Raw genomic sequence first — 18,333 nt, 5'->3', positions numbered from 1 at the left:
TCCTGGAGAGATACCCTCCTGTAGGTTTTAACCCTGTTCCTGGAGAGATACCCTCGTGTAGGATTTATCCCTGTTCCTGGAGAGATACCCTCCTGTAGGTTTTAACCCTGTTCCTGGAGAGATACCCTCCTGTAGGTTTTAACCCTGTTCCTGGAGAGCCACCCTCCTGTAGGTTTTAACCCTGTTCCTGGAGAGCCACCCTCCTGTAGGTTTTAACCCAAACCCTGTTCCTGGAGAGCCACCCTCCTGTAGGTTTTGAGTGCTCAACCTCACCTGGGTAGTTGAGTCGGAGTGTGTGTGTGTGTGTGTGTGTGTGTGTGTGTGTGTGTGTGTGTGTGTGTGCTTGTGTGCTTGTGTGCATCAAAGCGAGTGTGTGGCACGTGTCCGTCTATATGTCTAGTCTGTCCGTCTTTCTGTCTCGGTGTGTTGCAATACCATTATGATCCTTAGGCGTTTTTGATTATTTTAAATGTTGGATTATTGTGCGCTTGTTGACATTTACTGCATTGATTGATAGGAACATAAGCAGTTCGCTGCAGCCATAACACCTGCTAAACTGTGTACATGACCAATGAAATTGAGTTGCTAGCTTGAATGTATTGCTGTATTGTCATTGGAACCATTTGTCTCTTGTTGTCACAGAACCTGCCATACCACCAGGGGTCCCTACTTTGGGGAAGAGGACGGGAGCGACTACCATTTTGTCACGGAGGAAGACTTTCAGAACATGATTCACATGGTACATGTTTGAGATTGACTATGTTGCTGTGTGATTGAGCAGAATTACTGATCAACAAATCACCTTGCATCCGTTGTGTGATCAACATTAGCGATTCTGCCCCTCGCCTTGCTCAAACTGATCCCCTCAAACACACTGATAGTGTGTCAGTCTCAGATTAATTGCAATTCTTTCCGTTCGTAAAGATAAAATGTGAAGGTAAAACAATCCATGGTTAGCCCTGTCCATGACACCACCACATATTCATCGTCCTTCAGAATTTAGATATACAGTGTCTTCGGAAAGTATTCAGATCCCTTGACTTTTTCCACATTTTGCTACGTTACAACCTTACAAATCCTTAGGAATCTACACACAATACCTCATAATAACACAGCGAAACAGGTTTTGAGAATTTTTTGCAAATGTCAACAACAAAAAAAACATTTTTAAAGTAAGATTTACATAAATATTCAGACCCTTTGCTATGAGACTCGAAATTGAGCTCAGGTGCATCCTGTTTCCATTGATCATTCTTGAGATTTTTCTACATCTTGATTGGAGTCCACCTATGGTAAATACAATTTATTGGACATGATTTGGAAAAGCACACACCTGTATATAAGGTCCCACAGTTGACAGTGCATGTCAGAGAAAAAACTAAGCCATGATGTCGAAGGAATTGTCCGTAGAGCTCCGAGACAGGATTTTGTTGAGGGTACCAAAACATTTCTGCAGCATTGAAGGTGCCCAAGAACACAATGGCCTCCATTATTCTTAAATGGAAGAAGTTTGGAACCACCAAGAATCTTCCTGGAGCTGGCCGCCGGCCAAACTGAGCAATCGGGGGAGAAGGGCCTTGGTCAGGGAGGTGACCAAGAACCCGATGGTCTCACTGACAGAGTTCTAGAGTTCCTCTGTGGAGACAACCATCTCTTCAGCACTCAACCAATCAGGCCTTTATGGTAGAGTGGCCAGACAGAAGCCACTCCTCAGTAAAAGGCACATGACAGCCCACTTTTAGTTTGCCAAAAGGCACCCAAAGACTCTCAGACCATGAGAAACAAGATTATCTGGTTTGATGAAACCAAGATTGAACTCTTTGGCCTGAATGCCAAGCGTCATGTTTGGAGGAAACACTGCGCTGAAGCATGGTGGTGGCAGCATCATGCTGTGGGGACCGGGAGATTAGTCCGGATTGAGGCAAAGATGAGCGGAGCAAAGTACAGAGAGATCCTTGATGAAAACCTGCTCCAGAGCGCTCAGGACCTCAGACTGGGGCGAACGTTCACCTTCCAACAGGACAACGACCCTAAGCACGCAGCCAAGACAATGCAGGGTTGGCTTCGGGGCAATGTCCATGAGTGGCCCAGCCAGAGCCCGGACTTGAACCCGATCGAAAATCTCTGGAGAGACCTGAAAATAGCTGTGCAGCAACGCTCCACATCCAACCTGACAGAGCTTGGGAGGATATGCAGAGAAGAATGGGAGAAACTCCCCAAATAAAGGTGTGTCAAGCTTGTAGCGTCATACCCAAGAAAACCCAGGCTGTAATTGCTGCCAAAGGTGCTTCAACAAAGGGTCTGAATACTTACACTACCGTTCAAAAGTTTGGGGTCACTTAGAAATGTCCTTGTTTTTGAAAGAAAAGCTATTTTTTTCTCCATTAAAATAACATCAAATTGATCAGAAATACAGTGTTGACATTTTTCATGTTGTTAATGAGTATTGTAGCTGGAAACGGCTGATTTTTTATGGAATATCTACATAGGCGTACAGAGGCCCATTTTCAGCAACCACCACTCCATTGTTCCAATGGCACGTTGTGTTAGCTAATCCAAGTTTATAATTTTAAAATGCTAATTGATCATTAGAAACCCCTTTTGCAATTATGTTAGCACAGCTGAAAACTGTTATGCGGATTAAAGAAGCAATAAAACTGGCCTTCTTTAGACTAGTTGAGTATCTGGAGCATCAGCATTTGTGGGTTCAATTCCAGGCTCAAAATAGCCAGAAACCAAGACTTTCTTCTGAAACTCGTCAGTCTATTCTTGATCTGAGAAATTAAGGCTCTTCCATGCGAGAAATTGCCAAGAAACTGAAGATCTGGTACAACGCTGTGTACTACTCCCTTCACAAAACAGCGCAAACTGGCTCTAACCAGAATAGAAAGAGTGGGAGGCCCCTGTGCACAACTGAGCAAGAGGACAAGTACATTCGAGTGTCTAGTTTGAGAAACAGACGCCTCACAAGTCCTCAACTGGCAGCTTCATTAAATAGTACCCGCAAAACACCAGTCTCAACGTCAACAGTGAAGAGGCGACTCTGGGATGCTGGCCTTCTAGGCACAGTTGCAAAGAAAAAGACATATCTCAGACTGGCCAATAAAAATAAAAGATTAAGATGGGCAAAAGAACACAGACACTGGGCAGAGGAAAATTGGAAAAAAGTGTTCGGATCACAAAGAAGAACATTCGTGAGACGCAGAAAAAATGAAAAGATGCTGGAGGAGTGCTTGATGTCATCTGTCAAGCATGGTGGAGGCAATGTGATGGTCTGGGGGTGCTTTGGTGGTGGTAAAGTGGGAGATTTGTCCAGGGTAAAAGGGATCTTGAAGAAGGAAGGCTATCACTCCATTTTGCAAAGCCATGCCATACCCTGTGGACGGCGCTTAATTGGAGCCAATTTCCTCCTACAACAAGACAATGACCTAAAGCACAGCTCCAAACTATGCAATAACTATTTAGGGAAGAAGCAGTCAGCTGGTATTCTGTCTATAATGGAGTGGCCAGCACAGTCACCGGATCTCAACCCTATTGAGCTGTTGTGGGAGCAGCTTGACTGTATGGTACGTAAGAAGGGCCCATCAAACCAATCCAATTTGTGGGAGGTGCTTCAGGAAGCATGGGGTGAAATCTCTTCAGATTACCTCAACAAATTGACAACTAGAATGCCAAAGGTCTGCATGGCTGTAATTGCTACAAATGAAGGATTCTTTGAGGAAAGCAAAGTTTGAAGGACACAGTTATTATTTCCACTAAAAATCCTTATTTATAACCCTGTCAACGTCTTGACTATATTTCCTATTCATTTTGCAACTCATTTCATGTATTGTTTTCATGGAAAACAAGGACATTTCTAGGTGTTACACTACTGGGATATGTAGATGTGTTTTTTTCATACATCTGCAAAAATGTAGAACAATCTGTTTTCTCTTTGTCATTATGGGGTATCGTGTGTAGATTCATTTAAAAAAAACTTTTTTTTAATCAATTTTAGAATAAGACTGTAACCTGACAAAATGTGGAAAAAGTCAAGGGTCAGCATACTTTCCGAAGGCACGGTTCATCCAGCCAGCAATTTATTTTGTGCAAATGTGTGTAGCCTAGACTTGTCTTCTGGTTTGAAGTTTTGTAAGTTGTTCTCTTAACTCGAAAAGACAGTAAATCAATTGTTATGTCATACTCAGTTATTGGCTACTTAAATATATTTCCTTATATCTAACATTTTTGACACTTCAAAGCACAAGAGTTATCACATATTCCCAAAGGAAGAACTCGTATATATATCCTACACGGGGAGCCTGAGGTACTTTAGAGTATGAATGCCCGGCCAACTTTCTTTTAACTTGAGGCCCATTCATTTGTCTTTCTAAAGGTAAATTTGTAAGCGCCGTGGGGCCTTAATAAATAGAGATCTCTCTCACATTGATATTAGGAGGAAACCCTTTGAAGTGGGGATCCTAGCCGTGCACACTGTAAAGTACAGAGGAAGGTTCTCAGGTGAAGTGGGGATCCTAGCCGTACACACTGTAAAGTACAGAGGAAGGTTCTCAGGTGAAGTGGGGATCCTAACCGTGCACACTGTAAAGTACAGAGGAAGGTTCTCAGGTGAAGTGGGGATCCTAGCCGTACACACTGTAAAGTACAGAGGAAAGTTCTCAGGTGAAGTGGGGATCCTAGCCGTGCACACTGTAAAGTACAGAGGAAGGTTCTCAGGTGAAGTGGGGATCCTAGCCGTACACACTGTAAAGTACAGAGGAAGGTTCTCAGGTGAAGTGGGGATCCTAACCGTGCACACTGTAAAGTACAGAGGAAGGTTCTCAGGTGAAGTAGGGATCCTAGCCGTACACACTGTAAAGTACAGAGGAAGGTTCTCAGGTGAAGTGGGGATCCTAGCCGTGCACACTGTAAAGTACAGAGGAAGGTTCTCAGGTGAAGTGGGGATCCTAGCCGTACACACTGTAAAGTACAGAGGAAGGTTCTCAGGTGAAGTGGGGATCCTAGCCGTACACACTGTAAAGTACAGAGGAAGGTTCTCAGGTGAAGTGGGGATCCTAGCCGTGCACACTGTAAAGTACAGAGGAAGGTTCTCAGGTGAAGTGGGGATCCTAGCCGTACACACTGTAAAGTACAGAGGAAGGTTCTCAGGTGAAGTGGGGATCCTAGCCGTGCACACTGTAAAGTACAGAGGAAGGTTCTCAGGTGAAGTGGGGATCCTAGCCGTACACACTGTAAAGTACAGAGGAAGGTTCTCAGGTGAAGTGGGGATCCTAGCCGTGCACACTGTAAAGTACAGAGGAAGGTTCTCAGGTGAAGTGGGGATCCTAGCCGTGCACACTGTAAAGTACAGAGGAAGGTTCTCAGGTGAAGTGGGGATCCTAGCCGTACACACTGTAAAGTACAGAGGAAGGTTCTCAGGTGAAGTGGGGATCCTAGCCGTGCACACTGTAAAGTACAGAGGAAGGTTCTCAGGTGAAGTGGGGATCCTAGCCGTACACACTGTAAAGTACAGAGGAAGGTTCTCAGGTGAAGTGGGGATCCTAGCCGTGCACACTCTAAAGTACAGAGGAAGGTTCTCAGGTGAAGTGGGGATCCTAACCATGCACACTCTAAAGTACAGAGGAAGGTTCTCAGGTGAAGTGGGGATCCTAGCCGTACACACTGTAAAGTACAGAGGAAGGTTCTCAGGTGAAGTGGGGATCCTAGCCGTACACACTGTAAAGTACAGAGGAAGTGTCTCAGGTGAAGTGGGGATCCTAGCCGTACACACTGTAAAGTACAGAGGAAGGTTCTCAGGTGAAGTGGGGATCCTAGCCGTACACACTGTAAAGTACAGAGGAAGGTTCTCAGGTGAAGTGGGGATCCTAACCGTGCACACTGTAAAGTACAGAGGAAGGTTCTCAGGTGAAGTAGGGATCCTAGCCGTACACACTGTAAAGTACAGAGGAAGGTTCTCAGGTGAAGTGGGGATCCTAGCCGTGCACACTGTAAAGTACAGAGGAAGGTTCTCAGGTGAAGTGGGGATCCTAGCCGTACACACTGTAAAGTACAGAGGAAGGTTCTCAGGTGAAGTGGGGATCCTAGCCGTACACACTGTAAAGTACAGAGGAAGGTTCTCAGGTGAAGTGGGGATCCTAGCCGTGCACACTGTAAAGTACAGAGGAAGGTTCTCAGGTGAAGTGGGGATCCTAGCCGTACACACTGTAAAGTACAGAGGAAGGTTCTCAGGTGAAGTGGGGATCCTAGCCGTGCACACTGTAAAGTACAGAGGAAGGTTCTCAGGTGAAGTGGGGATCCTAGCCGTACACACTGTAAAGTACAGAGGAAGGTTCTCAGGTGAAGTGGGGATCCTAGCCGTGCACACTGTAAAGTACAGAGGAAGGTTCTCAGGTGAAGTGGGGATCCTAGCCGTGCACACTGTAAAGTACAGAGGAAGGTTCTCAGGTGAAGTGGGGATCCTAGCCGTACACACTGTAAAGTACAGAGGAAGGTTCTCAGGTGAAGTGGGGATCCTAGCCGTGCACACTGTAAAGTACAGAGGAAGGTTCTCAGGTGAAGTGGGGATCCTAGCCGTACACACTGTAAAGTACAGAGGAAGGTTCTCAGGTGAAGTGGGGATCCTAGCCGTGCACACTCTAAAGTACAGAGGAAGGTTCTCAGGTGAAGTGGGGATCCTAACCATGCACACTCTAAAGTACAGAGGAAGGTTCTCAGGTGAAGTGGGGATCCTAGCCGTACACACTGTAAAGTACAGAGGAAGGTTCTCAGGTGAAGTGGGGATCCTAGCCGTACACACTGTAAAGTACAGAGGAAGTGTCTCAGGTGAAGTGGGGATCCTAGCCGTACACACTGTAAAGTACAGAGGAAGGTTCTCAGGTGAAGTGGGGATCCTAACCGTGCACACTGTAAAGTACAGAGGAAGGTTCTCAGGTGAAGTGGGGATCCTAGCCGTGCACACTGTAAAGTACAGAGGAAGGTTCTCAGGTGAAGTGGGGATCCTAGCCGTGCACACTGTAAAGTACAGAGGAAGTGTCTCAGGTGAAGTGGGGATCCTAGCCGTGCACACTGTAAAGTACAGAGGAAGGTTCTCAGGTGAAGTGGGGATCCTAGCCGTGCACACTGTAAAGTACAGAGGAAGGTTCTCAGGTGAAGTGGGGATCCTAGCCGTGCACACTGTAAAGTACAGAGGAAGTGTCTCAGGTGAAGTGGGGATCCTAGCCGTACACACTGTAAAGTACAGAGGAAGGTTCTCAGGTGAAGTGGGGATCCTAGCCGTACACACTGTAAAGTACAGAGGAAGGTTCTCAGGTGAAGTGGGGATCCTAGCCGTACACACTGTAAAGTACAGAGGAAGTGTCTCAGGTGAAGTGGGGATCCTAACCATGCACACTGTAAAGTACAGAGGAAGGTTCTCAGGTGAAGTGGGGATCCTAGCCGTGCACACTGTAAAGTACAGAGGAAGGTTCTCAGGTGAAGTGGGGATCCTAGCCGTGCACACTGTAAAGTACAGAGGAAGGTTCTCAGGTGAAGTGGGGATCCTAGCCGTGCACACTGTAAAGTACAGAGGAAGTGTCTCAGGTGAAGTGGGGATCCTAGCCGTGCACACTGTAAAGTACAGAGGAAGGTTCTCAGGGGAAGTTCTTCAGACTGAAACCCTGATGAAGACTGCTTGCTGTGGAAACCTGGGCAGCTTTTCCTTTTCTTTAGACAGACTCCCTGGATCATTCAGACCAGTTCAGATGTAGACCCTTCCTCCCTTATCACATACCTACATCCCAGACTCCCTGGATCATTCAGACCAGTTCAGATGTAGACCCTTCCTCCCTTATCACATACCTACATCCCAGACTCCCTGGATCATTCAGACCAGTTCAGATGTAGACCCTTCCTCCCTTATCACATACCTACATCACAGACTCCCTGGATCATTCAGACCACGTCAGACCAGTTCAGATGGAGACAGAAACATACAGTGCATTCAGAAAGTATTCAGACCCCTTCCCTTTCTCCACATTTTGTTATGTTACAGCCTTATTCTTAAATGGATTAAATAAATCCTCATCAATCTACACACAATGCACTGTACATCAGACTCGTATGCCCAACCACATACACACACACACACACACACACACACAGAGCTCCATCCTGAAAATGTGCCTCAATCAGTAGGTCCTTGTGCTTGTTTTATTGTTCCAACTAGCCTGTCAACAGAGGAACGATAAGGGTGCTTTGTAATTTGGGCCTGATGGTTTCCAACCCTCTAAAAGTAGGGGGTGAAGTTAAGCACGACAAGGGTCGAGCTCCTGAGGGAGTCTCTCAATAGTCAGTAGGGCACAACTTATATCAGAACATCAACAAGAAATGTGATATCTAGAATGTGGGCATGAGAGCCTTACCAATTCTATGTGTTCCATTTCTATCTGAATATTGGGAAAAGGTGTAGCCTACCTTGAGAGTAGGTTACAGTCCTCAGAGCTGTCCGTAGGGTCGTAAAGCGTGATGGATCGTAACGCCGAGCATATCGGCTTCAGGTGCAAGTAGACGAGGGGTCAAAGGGAGCGGCTGTGTGAACTACAGGGTAGCAGTGGAACTGATGGTACCTCTAACTGTAGGGTCAGGAGTTCACCTCACAGGTGGGGACATTATAGCTGCGGTTGTTACTCTTCTCTGGACATAGCAGGGGTCGTGAAGGACCCAGTAGGTCCATCGAAGACCACTTCCATTTTGGAATATGAATTTGACTCTTAACTAAATAAATGTTGCACCCCACGATAGTTGACTGTCCCAACTCACAGCTTTCTGTTAACTTTTGATTTCTCTCTTTTTGCCTCCCCCCCGGTCTCCCTCTCTCGGTCTCTCGGTCTGTCTGTCTGTCTGTCTGTCTGTCTGTCTCTGTCTGTCTGTCTGTCTGTCTGTCTGTGTCATGTCTGTCTGTCTGTCTGTCTGTCTGTCTGTCTGTCTCCCTCTCTCTCCGTCTGTCTGTCTCTCTTTCTTTCCTTCTCCCTCTCTCTCCGTCTGTCTGTCTCTCTTTCTTTCCTTCTCCCTCTCTCTCCGTCTGTCTGTCTCTTTTTCTTTCCTTCTCCCTCTGCTCCTCCATTCTCTGTCTTCTCTCTCTCAGGGTAAGTTCCTCCAGACGATGCAGTATGCGGGCCACTGGTATGGTCTGTCTCGTGAGGCCATAGAAGCCGTGGCCAGGGAGGGCCTGGCCTGCTGTGTGCACATGGAGCTGGAGGTGGGCGTCAACACACACACATTCACATAGCCCAGCAGCATCAAATTGAAAGGCTAATTTTCTCTATACTGTTCTCCCAGGGCGTGTTCAGTCTGAAGAACAGCCACTTTGAGCCGCGTTACATCCTGATGATCCCCACAGACAAGGAGCAGTACGGCAGGCGGCTGAGGACCAGAGCTCTGTACACCCGGACCCAGATAGACCGGGCTGTAGCCCGCGTGGATACATACGCCCTGATCAACAGAGAACGCCCAGGCTTCTTCGACAACGTCATCCCCTGTGGTACGTAGCTGATGATGATGCAGACCAGTATATAGAATATAGATACAGTGGGGCAAAAAAGTATTTAGTCAGCCACCAATTGTGCAAGTTCTCCCACTTAAAAAGATGAGAGAGGCCTGTAATTTTCATCATAGGTACACTTCAACTATGACAGACAAAATGAGAAAAAACAATCCAGCAAATCACATTGTAGGATTTTTAATGAATTTATTTGCAAATTATGGTGGAAAATAAGTATTTATTTTAGAAGTAGAACACAACTAATTGGCTCAAATGCTTTAAGAAGGAAAGAAATTCCACAAATTAACTTTTAACAAGGCACACCTGTTAATTGAAATGCATTCCATGTGACTACCTCATGAAGCTGGTTGAGAGAATGCCAAGAGTGTGCAAAGCTGTCATCAAGGCAAAGGGTGGCTACTTCGAAGAATCTCAAATATAAAATAAAATATGTTTTATTTGTTTAACACTTTTATGGTTACTACATGATTCCATATGTGTTATTTCATAGTTATGATGTCTAGACTATTATTCTACAATGTAGAAAATAGTAATAAATAAAGAAAAACCCTGGAATGAGTAGGTGTGTCTCGACTTTTGACTGGTACTGTAGTTGCATACCCATGTTGTCTATCATGGTTTTAATGGTTCTTGTGATGGTTTTCACTCCATGAACCAACTAAAGCTTTCAGAGTTGACCTGTGTCCTACATATAAAGAAACAAAAAATGTCTGGCCACAACCAAAGGTGCGTTCCTATTGAAACTACCTTCAACTGTCCAGTGAAAATCTTACTTTTAAAAGTTCATGTTCTCTTATCTCTTACCCAATTAATATTGTTGGCGTGTCCTTTATTCGTATTTGTGTCCAAAGCATAAATTAGAGAGAAAAAACCCCACCTCAAACTTGTATCTCAAACAGACCATTTAAAAAATGCTTGCTATTTACTTACCGGCTAATATAGCCAATCAGTGGCCTACTCGCGTGAATATTTTTAATGACCGGTATACGCCCACGCCATTCCAAACCATAAAATCTGCTTTTTAACATACGTAATTACCATCTTTTGGAAGGAAAACTATTTCACTAATATTGTAAAAAATGATAGGTCATATTTCTGAGATATCTGGACAGTGACTTTAAGAGATTTATCTAAAGAATCTAACGTCTGGCGAGGGGTGTGTGTGTGTGTGTGTGTGTGTGTGTGTGTGTGTGTGTGTGTGTGTGTGTGTGTGTGTGTGTGTGTGTGTGTGTGTGTGTGTGTGTGTGTGTGTGTGTGTGTGTGTGTGTGTGTGTGTGTGTGTGTGTGTGGACATGACAGGGATGCGAAGAAAGATACGCAGACACGCTGTACTAATGTATGGAGATTATTTTAATAGTGTGTGTGTTCAGATGAGCCAGTGGAGGCATACAGAACCCTGAGGCAGGTGGTGAAGGACTATCTGGGAGTGGAGGAGCAGGGAGGAGAGGACCAGAGCACCACAGACAACACCTCCACAGGTGGGTGTGTGTGTTTGTGTGCATTACAGCACATATAGTGGGGAGAACAAGTATGTGATACACTACCGATTTTGCAGGTTTTCCTACTTACAAAGCATGTAGAGGTCTGTCATTTTTATCATAGGTACACTTCAACTGTGAGAGATGGAATCTAAAACAAAAATCCAGAAAATCACATTGTATGATTTTTAAGTAATTCATTTGCATTTTATTGCATGACATAAGTATTTGATCGCCTACCAACCAGTAAGAATTCCGGCTCTCACAGACCTGTTAGTTTTTCTTTAAGAAGCCCTCCTGTTCTCCACTCATTACCTGTATTAACTGCACCTGTTTGAACTCGTTACCTGTATAAAAGACACCTGTCCACAAACTCAATCAAACAGACTCCAACCTCTCCACAATGGCCAAGACCAGAGAGCTGTGTAAGGACATCAGGGGTAAAATTGTAGACCTGCACAAGACTGGGATGGGCTACAGGACAATAGGCAAGCAGCTTGGTGAGAAGGCAACAACTGTTGGCGCAATTATTAGAAAATTGAAGAAGATGAAGATGACGGTCAATCACCCTCGATCTGGGGCTCCATGCAAGATCTCACCTCGTGGGGCATCAATGATCATGAGGAAGGTGAGGGATCAGCCCAGAACTACATGGCAGGACCTGGTCAATGACCTGAAGATAGCTGGGACCACAGTCTCAAAGAAAACCATTAGTAACACACTACGCCATCATGGATTAAAATCCTGTAGCGCACGCAAGGTCCCCCTGCTCAAGCCAGCGCATGTCCAGGCCCGTCTGAAGTTTGCCAATGTCCATCTGGATGATCCAGAGGAGGAATGGGAGAAGGTCATGTGGTCTGATGAGACAAAAATAGAGCTTTTTGGTCTAAACCCCACTCGCCGTGTTTGGAGGAAGAAGAAGGATGAGTACAACCCCAAGAACACCATCCCAACCGTGAAGCATGGAGGTGGAAACATCATTCTTTGGGGATGCTTTTCTGCAAAGGGGACAGGACGACTGCATCGTATTGAGGGGAGGATGGATGGGGCCATGTATCGCGAAATCTTGGCCAACAACCTCCTTCCCTCAGTAAGAGCATTGAAGATGGGTCGTGGCTTGGTCTTCCAGCATGACAACGACCCGAAACACACAGCCAGGGCAACTAAGGAGTAGCTCCGTAAGAAGCATCTCAAGGTCCTGGAGTGGCCTAGCCAGTCTCCAGACCTGAACCCAATAGAAAATCTTTGGAGGGAGCTGAAAGTCCGTATTGCCCAGCGACAGCCCCGAAACCTGAAGGATCTGGAGAAGGTCTGTATGGAGGAGTGGGCCAAAATCCCTGCTGCAGTGTGTGCAAACCTGGTCAAGAACTACAGGAAACGTATGATCTCTGTAATTGCAAACAAAGGTTTCTGTACCAAATATTAAGTTCTGCTTTTCTGATGTATCAAATACTTATGTCATGCAATAAAATGCAAATTAATTACTTAAAAATCATACAATGTGATTTTCTGGATTTTTGTTTTAGATTCTGTCTCTCACAGTTGAAGTGTACCTATGATAAAAATGACAGACCTCTACATGCTTTGTAAGTAGGAAAACCTGCAAAATCGGCAGTGTCTCAAATACTTGTTCTCCCCACTGTATGTGCGACCAAGTGTGTCATTAACGTGTCAGCATCTGTGACAGAGTTGAAGAGGGACTCCTTAGTGGACGAGGCGCTCCCAGCCCCCTTCACCAGGCCAGAGACAGTCTTTATGTCCTGTTCCGCTCCAGACATGGACCCCTCAGACCACAACTGTAGGAAGTACTACAACAAGGTTCAGGTCCAGCTCACCCCACAGAAGACCTCAGCAGTGAGTCACAACATACACACACGTCAGTAGTCACCAAACCTGCACCTGGTCAACTATGGTATTCAGGCTTTTGTTTCAGCCCAGCACTAATTTGTCTGATTCAACCAATCAAGGTCTTGGTGAGCAGTTGATTAGTTGGATCTGACTGATCCAGTCCTGAGGAACCAGGTGTGTGCACTCTGGCCAAACATTGATTAATCAACGTAGTGCCAGGATGAAAGAGATAACAGCTGCACTGTAGACCTGGAGGACAGGAGTCCTACACCTAGGGTCAGTAAGGCAGGGTATATTGCAGGTAGTTTGGCAACCCTAGGTGAATCCCCTGTGCTAAATCTGTCTGCCTTGTGCTATTGATCACAATGATCTAGATCAGGGTACTCAACTCTGACCCCACGAGGTCCGGAGCCTGCTGGTTTTCTGTTCTTCCTGATCATTAATTGCATACACCTGGTGTCCCAGGTCTAAATCAGTCCCTGATTAGAGGGGAACAATGTCAAACTGCAGTGGAATTGGCGTCAAGGTCCAGAGTTGAGTTTGAGGGATCTAGCTCAATCATCTGACTGATTAATATCAGGGTAGACATTGCTGAGCTAGATAACCTTATTCATCTTATCTCTCTTTCTGGGCCGTAGGAGCTGGCCTCCATCCACAGACACAGCATCATGTTTAAATACTGTATCTCTCTCTCTGGGCCGTAGGAGCTGGCCTCCATCCACAGACACAGCATCATGTTTAAATACTGTATATCTCTCTCTGGGCGGTAGGAGCTGGCCTCCATCCACAGACACAGCATCATGTTTAAATACTGTATCTCTCTCTCTGGGCCATAGGAGCTGGCCTCCATCCACAGACACAGCATCATGTTTAAATACTGTATCTCTCTCTCTGGGCCGTAGGAGCTGGACTCCATCCACAGACACAGTGTCATGTTTAAATACTGTATCTCTCTCTCTCTGGGCCGTAGGAGCTGGCCTCCGTCCACAGACACAGCGTCATGTTTAAGGACTGTATCTCTCTTTCTGGGCCGTAGGAGCTGGACTCCATCCACAGACAGTGTCATGTTTAAATACTGTATCTCTCTCTCTGGGCCATAGGAGCTGGCCTCCGTCCACAGACACAGCGTCATGTTTAACTACTGTATCTCTCTCTCTGGGCCGTAGGAGCTGGCCTCCATCCACAGACACAGCGTCATGTTTAAATACTGTATCTCTCTCTCTGGGCCGTAGGAGCTGGCCTCCGTCCACAGACACAGCGTCATGTTTAAGGACTGTATCTCTCTCTCTGGGCCGTAGGAGCTGGACTCCATCCACAGACACAGTGTCATGTTTAAATACTGTATCTCTCTCTCTGGGCCATAGGAGCTGGCCTCCGTCCACAGACACAGCGTCATGTTTAAATACTGTATCTCTCTTTCTTGGCCGTAGGAGCTGGCCTACATCCACAGACACAGCGTCATGTTTAAATACTGTATCTCTCTCTCTGGGCCGTAGGAGCTGGCCTCCATCCACAGACACAGCATCATGTTTAAATACTGTATCTCTCTCTCTGGGCCATAGGAGCTGGCCTCCATCCACAGACACAGAGTCATGTTTAAGTACTGTATCTCTCTCTCTGGGCCGTAGGAGCTGGCCTCCATCCACAGACACAGCATCATGTTTAAATACTGTATCTCTCTCTCTCTGGGCCGTAGGAGCTGGCCTCCATCCACAGACACAGCATCATGTTTAAATACTGTATCTCTCTCTCTGGGCCGTAGGAGCTGGCCTCCATCCACAGACACAGCATCATGTTTAAATGCTGTATCTCTCTCTCTGGGCCGTAGGAGCTGGACTCCATCCACAGACAGAGCATCATGCTTAAATACTGTATCTCTCTCTCTGGGCCGTAGGAGCTGGCCTCCATCCACAGACACATTCTCATGTTTAAATACTGTATCTCTCTCTCTGGGCCGTAGGAGCTGGCCTCCATCCACAGACACATTCTCATGTTTAAATACTGTATCTCTCTCTCTGGGCCGTAGGAGCTGGCCTCCATCCACAGACACAGCATCATGTTTAAGTACTGTATCTCTCTCTCTGGGCCATAGGAGCTGGCCTCCATCCACAGACACAGCGTCATGTTTAAATACTGTATCTCTCTCTCTGGGCCGTAGGAGCTGGCCTACATCCACAGACACAGCGTCATGTTTAAATACTGTATCTCTCTCTCTCTGGGCCGTAGGAGCTGGCCTCCATCCACAGACACAGCATCATGTTTAAATACTGTTTCTCTCTCTCTGGGCCGTAGGAGCTGGCCTCCATCCACAGACACAGCATCATGTTTAAATACTATATCTCTCTCTCTGGGCCATAGGAGCTGGCCTCCATCCACAGACACAGCATCATGTTTAAATACTGTATCTCTCTCTCTGGACCGTAGGAGCTGGCCTCCATCCACAGACACAGCATCATGTTTAAATACTGTATCTCTCTCTCTGGGCCGTAGGAGCTGGCCTCCATCCACAGACACAGCATCATGTTTAAAATACTGTATCTCTCTGGGCCGTAGGAGCTGGCCTCCATCCACAGACACAGCATCATTTTTAAATACTGTATCTCTCTCTCTCTGGGCCGTAGGAGCTGGCCTTCATCCACAGACACAGCATCATGTTTAAATACTGTATCTCTCTCTCTGGGCCGTAGGAGCTGGCCTCCATCCACAGACACAGCATCATGTTTAAATACTGTATCTCTCTCTCTGGGCGGTAGGAGCTGGCCTCCATCCACAGACACAGCATCATGTTTAAATACTGTATCTCTCTCTCTGGGCCGTAGGAGCTGGCCTCCATCCACAGACACAGCATCATGTTTAAATACTGTATATCTCTCTCTGGGCGGTAGGAGCTGGCCTCCATCCACAGACACAGCGTCATGTTTAAATACTGTATCTCTCTCTTTCTGGGCCGTAGGAGCTGGCCTCCATCCACAGACACAGCATCATGTTTAAATACTGTATCTCTCTGGGCCGTAGGAGCTGGCCTCCATCCACAGACACAGTGTCATGTTTAAATACTGTATCTCTCTCTCTCTGGGCCGTAGGAGCTGGCCTCCATCCACAGACACAGCATCATGTTTAAATACTGTATCTCTCTCTCTGGGCGGTAGGAGCTGGCCTCCATCCACAGACACAGCGTCATGTTTAAATACTGTATCTCTCTCTCTGGGCCGTAGGAGCTGGCCTCCATCCACAGACACAGCCTCATGTTTAAATACTGTATCTCTCTCTCTGGGCCATAGGAGCTGGCCACCATCCACAGACACAGCGTCATGTTTAAATACTGTATCTCTCTCTCTGGGCCGTAGGAGCTGGCCTCCATCCACAGACGGCAGCAGCTGGTCAGAGAGGCTCTGATGGGGAAGAGTCCCAGAGCCTACACCCAGCTCTTCAAGAGGTACACTATACCCTACCACTCAGACTTGATTGGAGTGTACACTTCAAATCAACAGCTATTCTAGGCATCAACAGCCTCTCCTGTTGTCCTGATTGGCCACATTTGACCCTGATGTTGAAGTGGCAGGTTACAAGGTCATGTGGTAGAATGGTGTTGTATTGCATGCCAACAGGAGAGGGAGCTAGAGAGGTCATGGTGAAAAGTGTGTTTGTGTATGTTTGCGTGCGTGCATGCTTGCATGCGTGTGTGTGGCTTCTCAGTTAGAACCCTAGACTGATCCAGTAAGTCATTGTACAGCTCTGTTCACCAAATACCAGTGCTGTAGATTTAGCCAATCAGCCATCTCCTCTCATGTTCCGACCCAGAGCTATTCTCTCTCTGGTGGACCTGCTCTCCAATGGCCCGGAACTCATATGGCTTGGTAATCAGCTCTAACCACCCACAAGGGTGGGGTGTGTGTGTGTGTGTGGGGGTGGGTGTGTGGGTGTGTGTGGGTGTGTGTGTGTGTGTTAGGAGTCCAGTGTGTGTGTGTGTTAGGAGTCCAGTGTGTGTGTGTGTGTTAGGAGTCCAGTGTGTGTGTGTGTGTGTTAGGGGTCCAGTGTGTGTTAGGAGTAAAGTTCACCCCTGCTGCCATTCACACTCTAGCTGACAGGAGATGTACTCTGTCAAGTTCTGCATCATGTCTCGTGTTTTACTGAGACTGTGTTTTCAGATGCATGTTGGGTAGGATGGTCACCGTCAGAACAATACCAACTGTGTGTGTTTATATTTTATGTGTGAGAAACGCATACAAACATCTCTTGAGATTAAAGGTAGTCAGCGATGCACGGTGTAAACAGCAATATCAGGCCGACTTCTGCAACAACTAAGAGTATGAATCACAAGGCCCCATAGCGATCATGTTGCGTGAAGCGCATCTGTGTGCTATGTCTTGCATCGCGCTCCGCTGCAATATCCTGCTGCTCCTGGCAACCTCATCACTGAGTCTCGGTTTAAAGTGATAGATTTCATATCAGATGTTGTTCTAAAGAACCTCTGCATATCACCACTGTGTTGCAGCTACAATCTCTTACCAAGCTAGTGATACTGTCATGTTGACGTTATCATGTTATGACATGTTATGTGTAAGATTTATGTGTGTGTGTGTGTGTGTGTGTGTGTGTGTGTGTGTGTGTGTCTCCCAGTAGTGTTCACACAGCTCCATCATCATTGGCCTCTCAGATGCAGCGGGACCCCGCCCTCTCATCCCCCATGATGCCTAGAGCCAGCCATGACGGACAACACAACCACTCAGAGAATAACAGGTCTGTACCCAACACACACACACACACTATTATAGTCTCAACTTGTATAGTCTCAACTATATCCTCTGCTGTTGTATTTATATAGTATAATTCCCTAGGGGACCGTCTAGCATCCACTGTAATGCTGATCTTTATTATTTTCTAATAAACTGAAACGTACCAACCTGCACAGTTCATATCTATCTTATTATGATTGATCAAGAGCAGTGCACACACTTGTGCTAGTATTCACTGGCTGACCTTATGTAGTAGTATTCACTGGCTGACCTTATGTACTAGTATTCACTGGCTGACCTTATGTGTTAGTATTCACTGGCTGACCTTATGTGCTAATATTCACTGGCTGACCTTATGTATTAGTATTCACTGGCTGACCGTATGTACTAGTATTCACTGGCTGACCGTATGTACTAGTATTCACTGGCTGACCTTATGTGTTAGTATTCACTGGCTGACCTTATGTACTAGTATTCACTGGCTGACCTTATGTATTAGTATTCACTGGCTGACCTTATGTGTTAGTATTCACTGGCTGACCTTATGTACTAGTATTCACTGGCTGACCTTATGTGTTAGTGTTCACTGGCTGACCTTATGTGTTAGTGTTCACTGGCTGACCTTATGTGTTAGTATTCACTGGCTGACCTTATGTGTTAGTATTCACTGGCTGACCTTATGTGTTAGTATTCACTGGCTGACCTTATGTAGTAGTATTCACTGGCTGACCTT

At 46.2% G+C, this 18,333-nt stretch overlaps 1 protein-coding gene across 1 annotated transcript in view; it reads left to right on the top strand.

Annotated features, from left to right (window-relative positions):
- LOC120032120 (leucine-rich repeat and guanylate kinase domain-containing protein-like) overlaps positions 1–17,381 on the top strand; it is a 28,013-nt gene extending 10,632 nt beyond the window's left edge. Inside the window, exons 12-18 of the mRNA XM_038978061.1 lie at positions 643–739; positions 9,122–9,235; positions 9,316–9,517; positions 10,909–11,016; positions 12,692–12,870; positions 16,212–16,300; positions 17,360–17,381. Of these exons, the coding sequence (XP_038833989.1) occupies positions 643–739; positions 9,122–9,235; positions 9,316–9,517; positions 10,909–11,016; positions 12,692–12,870; positions 16,212–16,300; positions 17,360–17,381 (811 nt within the window). The remainder of the gene's footprint in view (positions 1–642; positions 740–9,121; positions 9,236–9,315; positions 9,518–10,908; positions 11,017–12,691; positions 12,871–16,211; positions 16,301–17,359) is intronic.
- Positions 17,382–18,333: the final 952 nt, after the last annotated feature.

This window comes from Salvelinus namaycush, chromosome 38, assembly GCF_016432855.1.
Source record: "Salvelinus namaycush isolate Seneca chromosome 38, SaNama_1.0, whole genome shotgun sequence".
Taxonomy (NCBI): Eukaryota; Metazoa; Chordata; class Actinopteri; order Salmoniformes; family Salmonidae; genus Salvelinus; species Salvelinus namaycush.
This window is presented reverse-complemented; position numbering and strand designations above follow the sequence as displayed.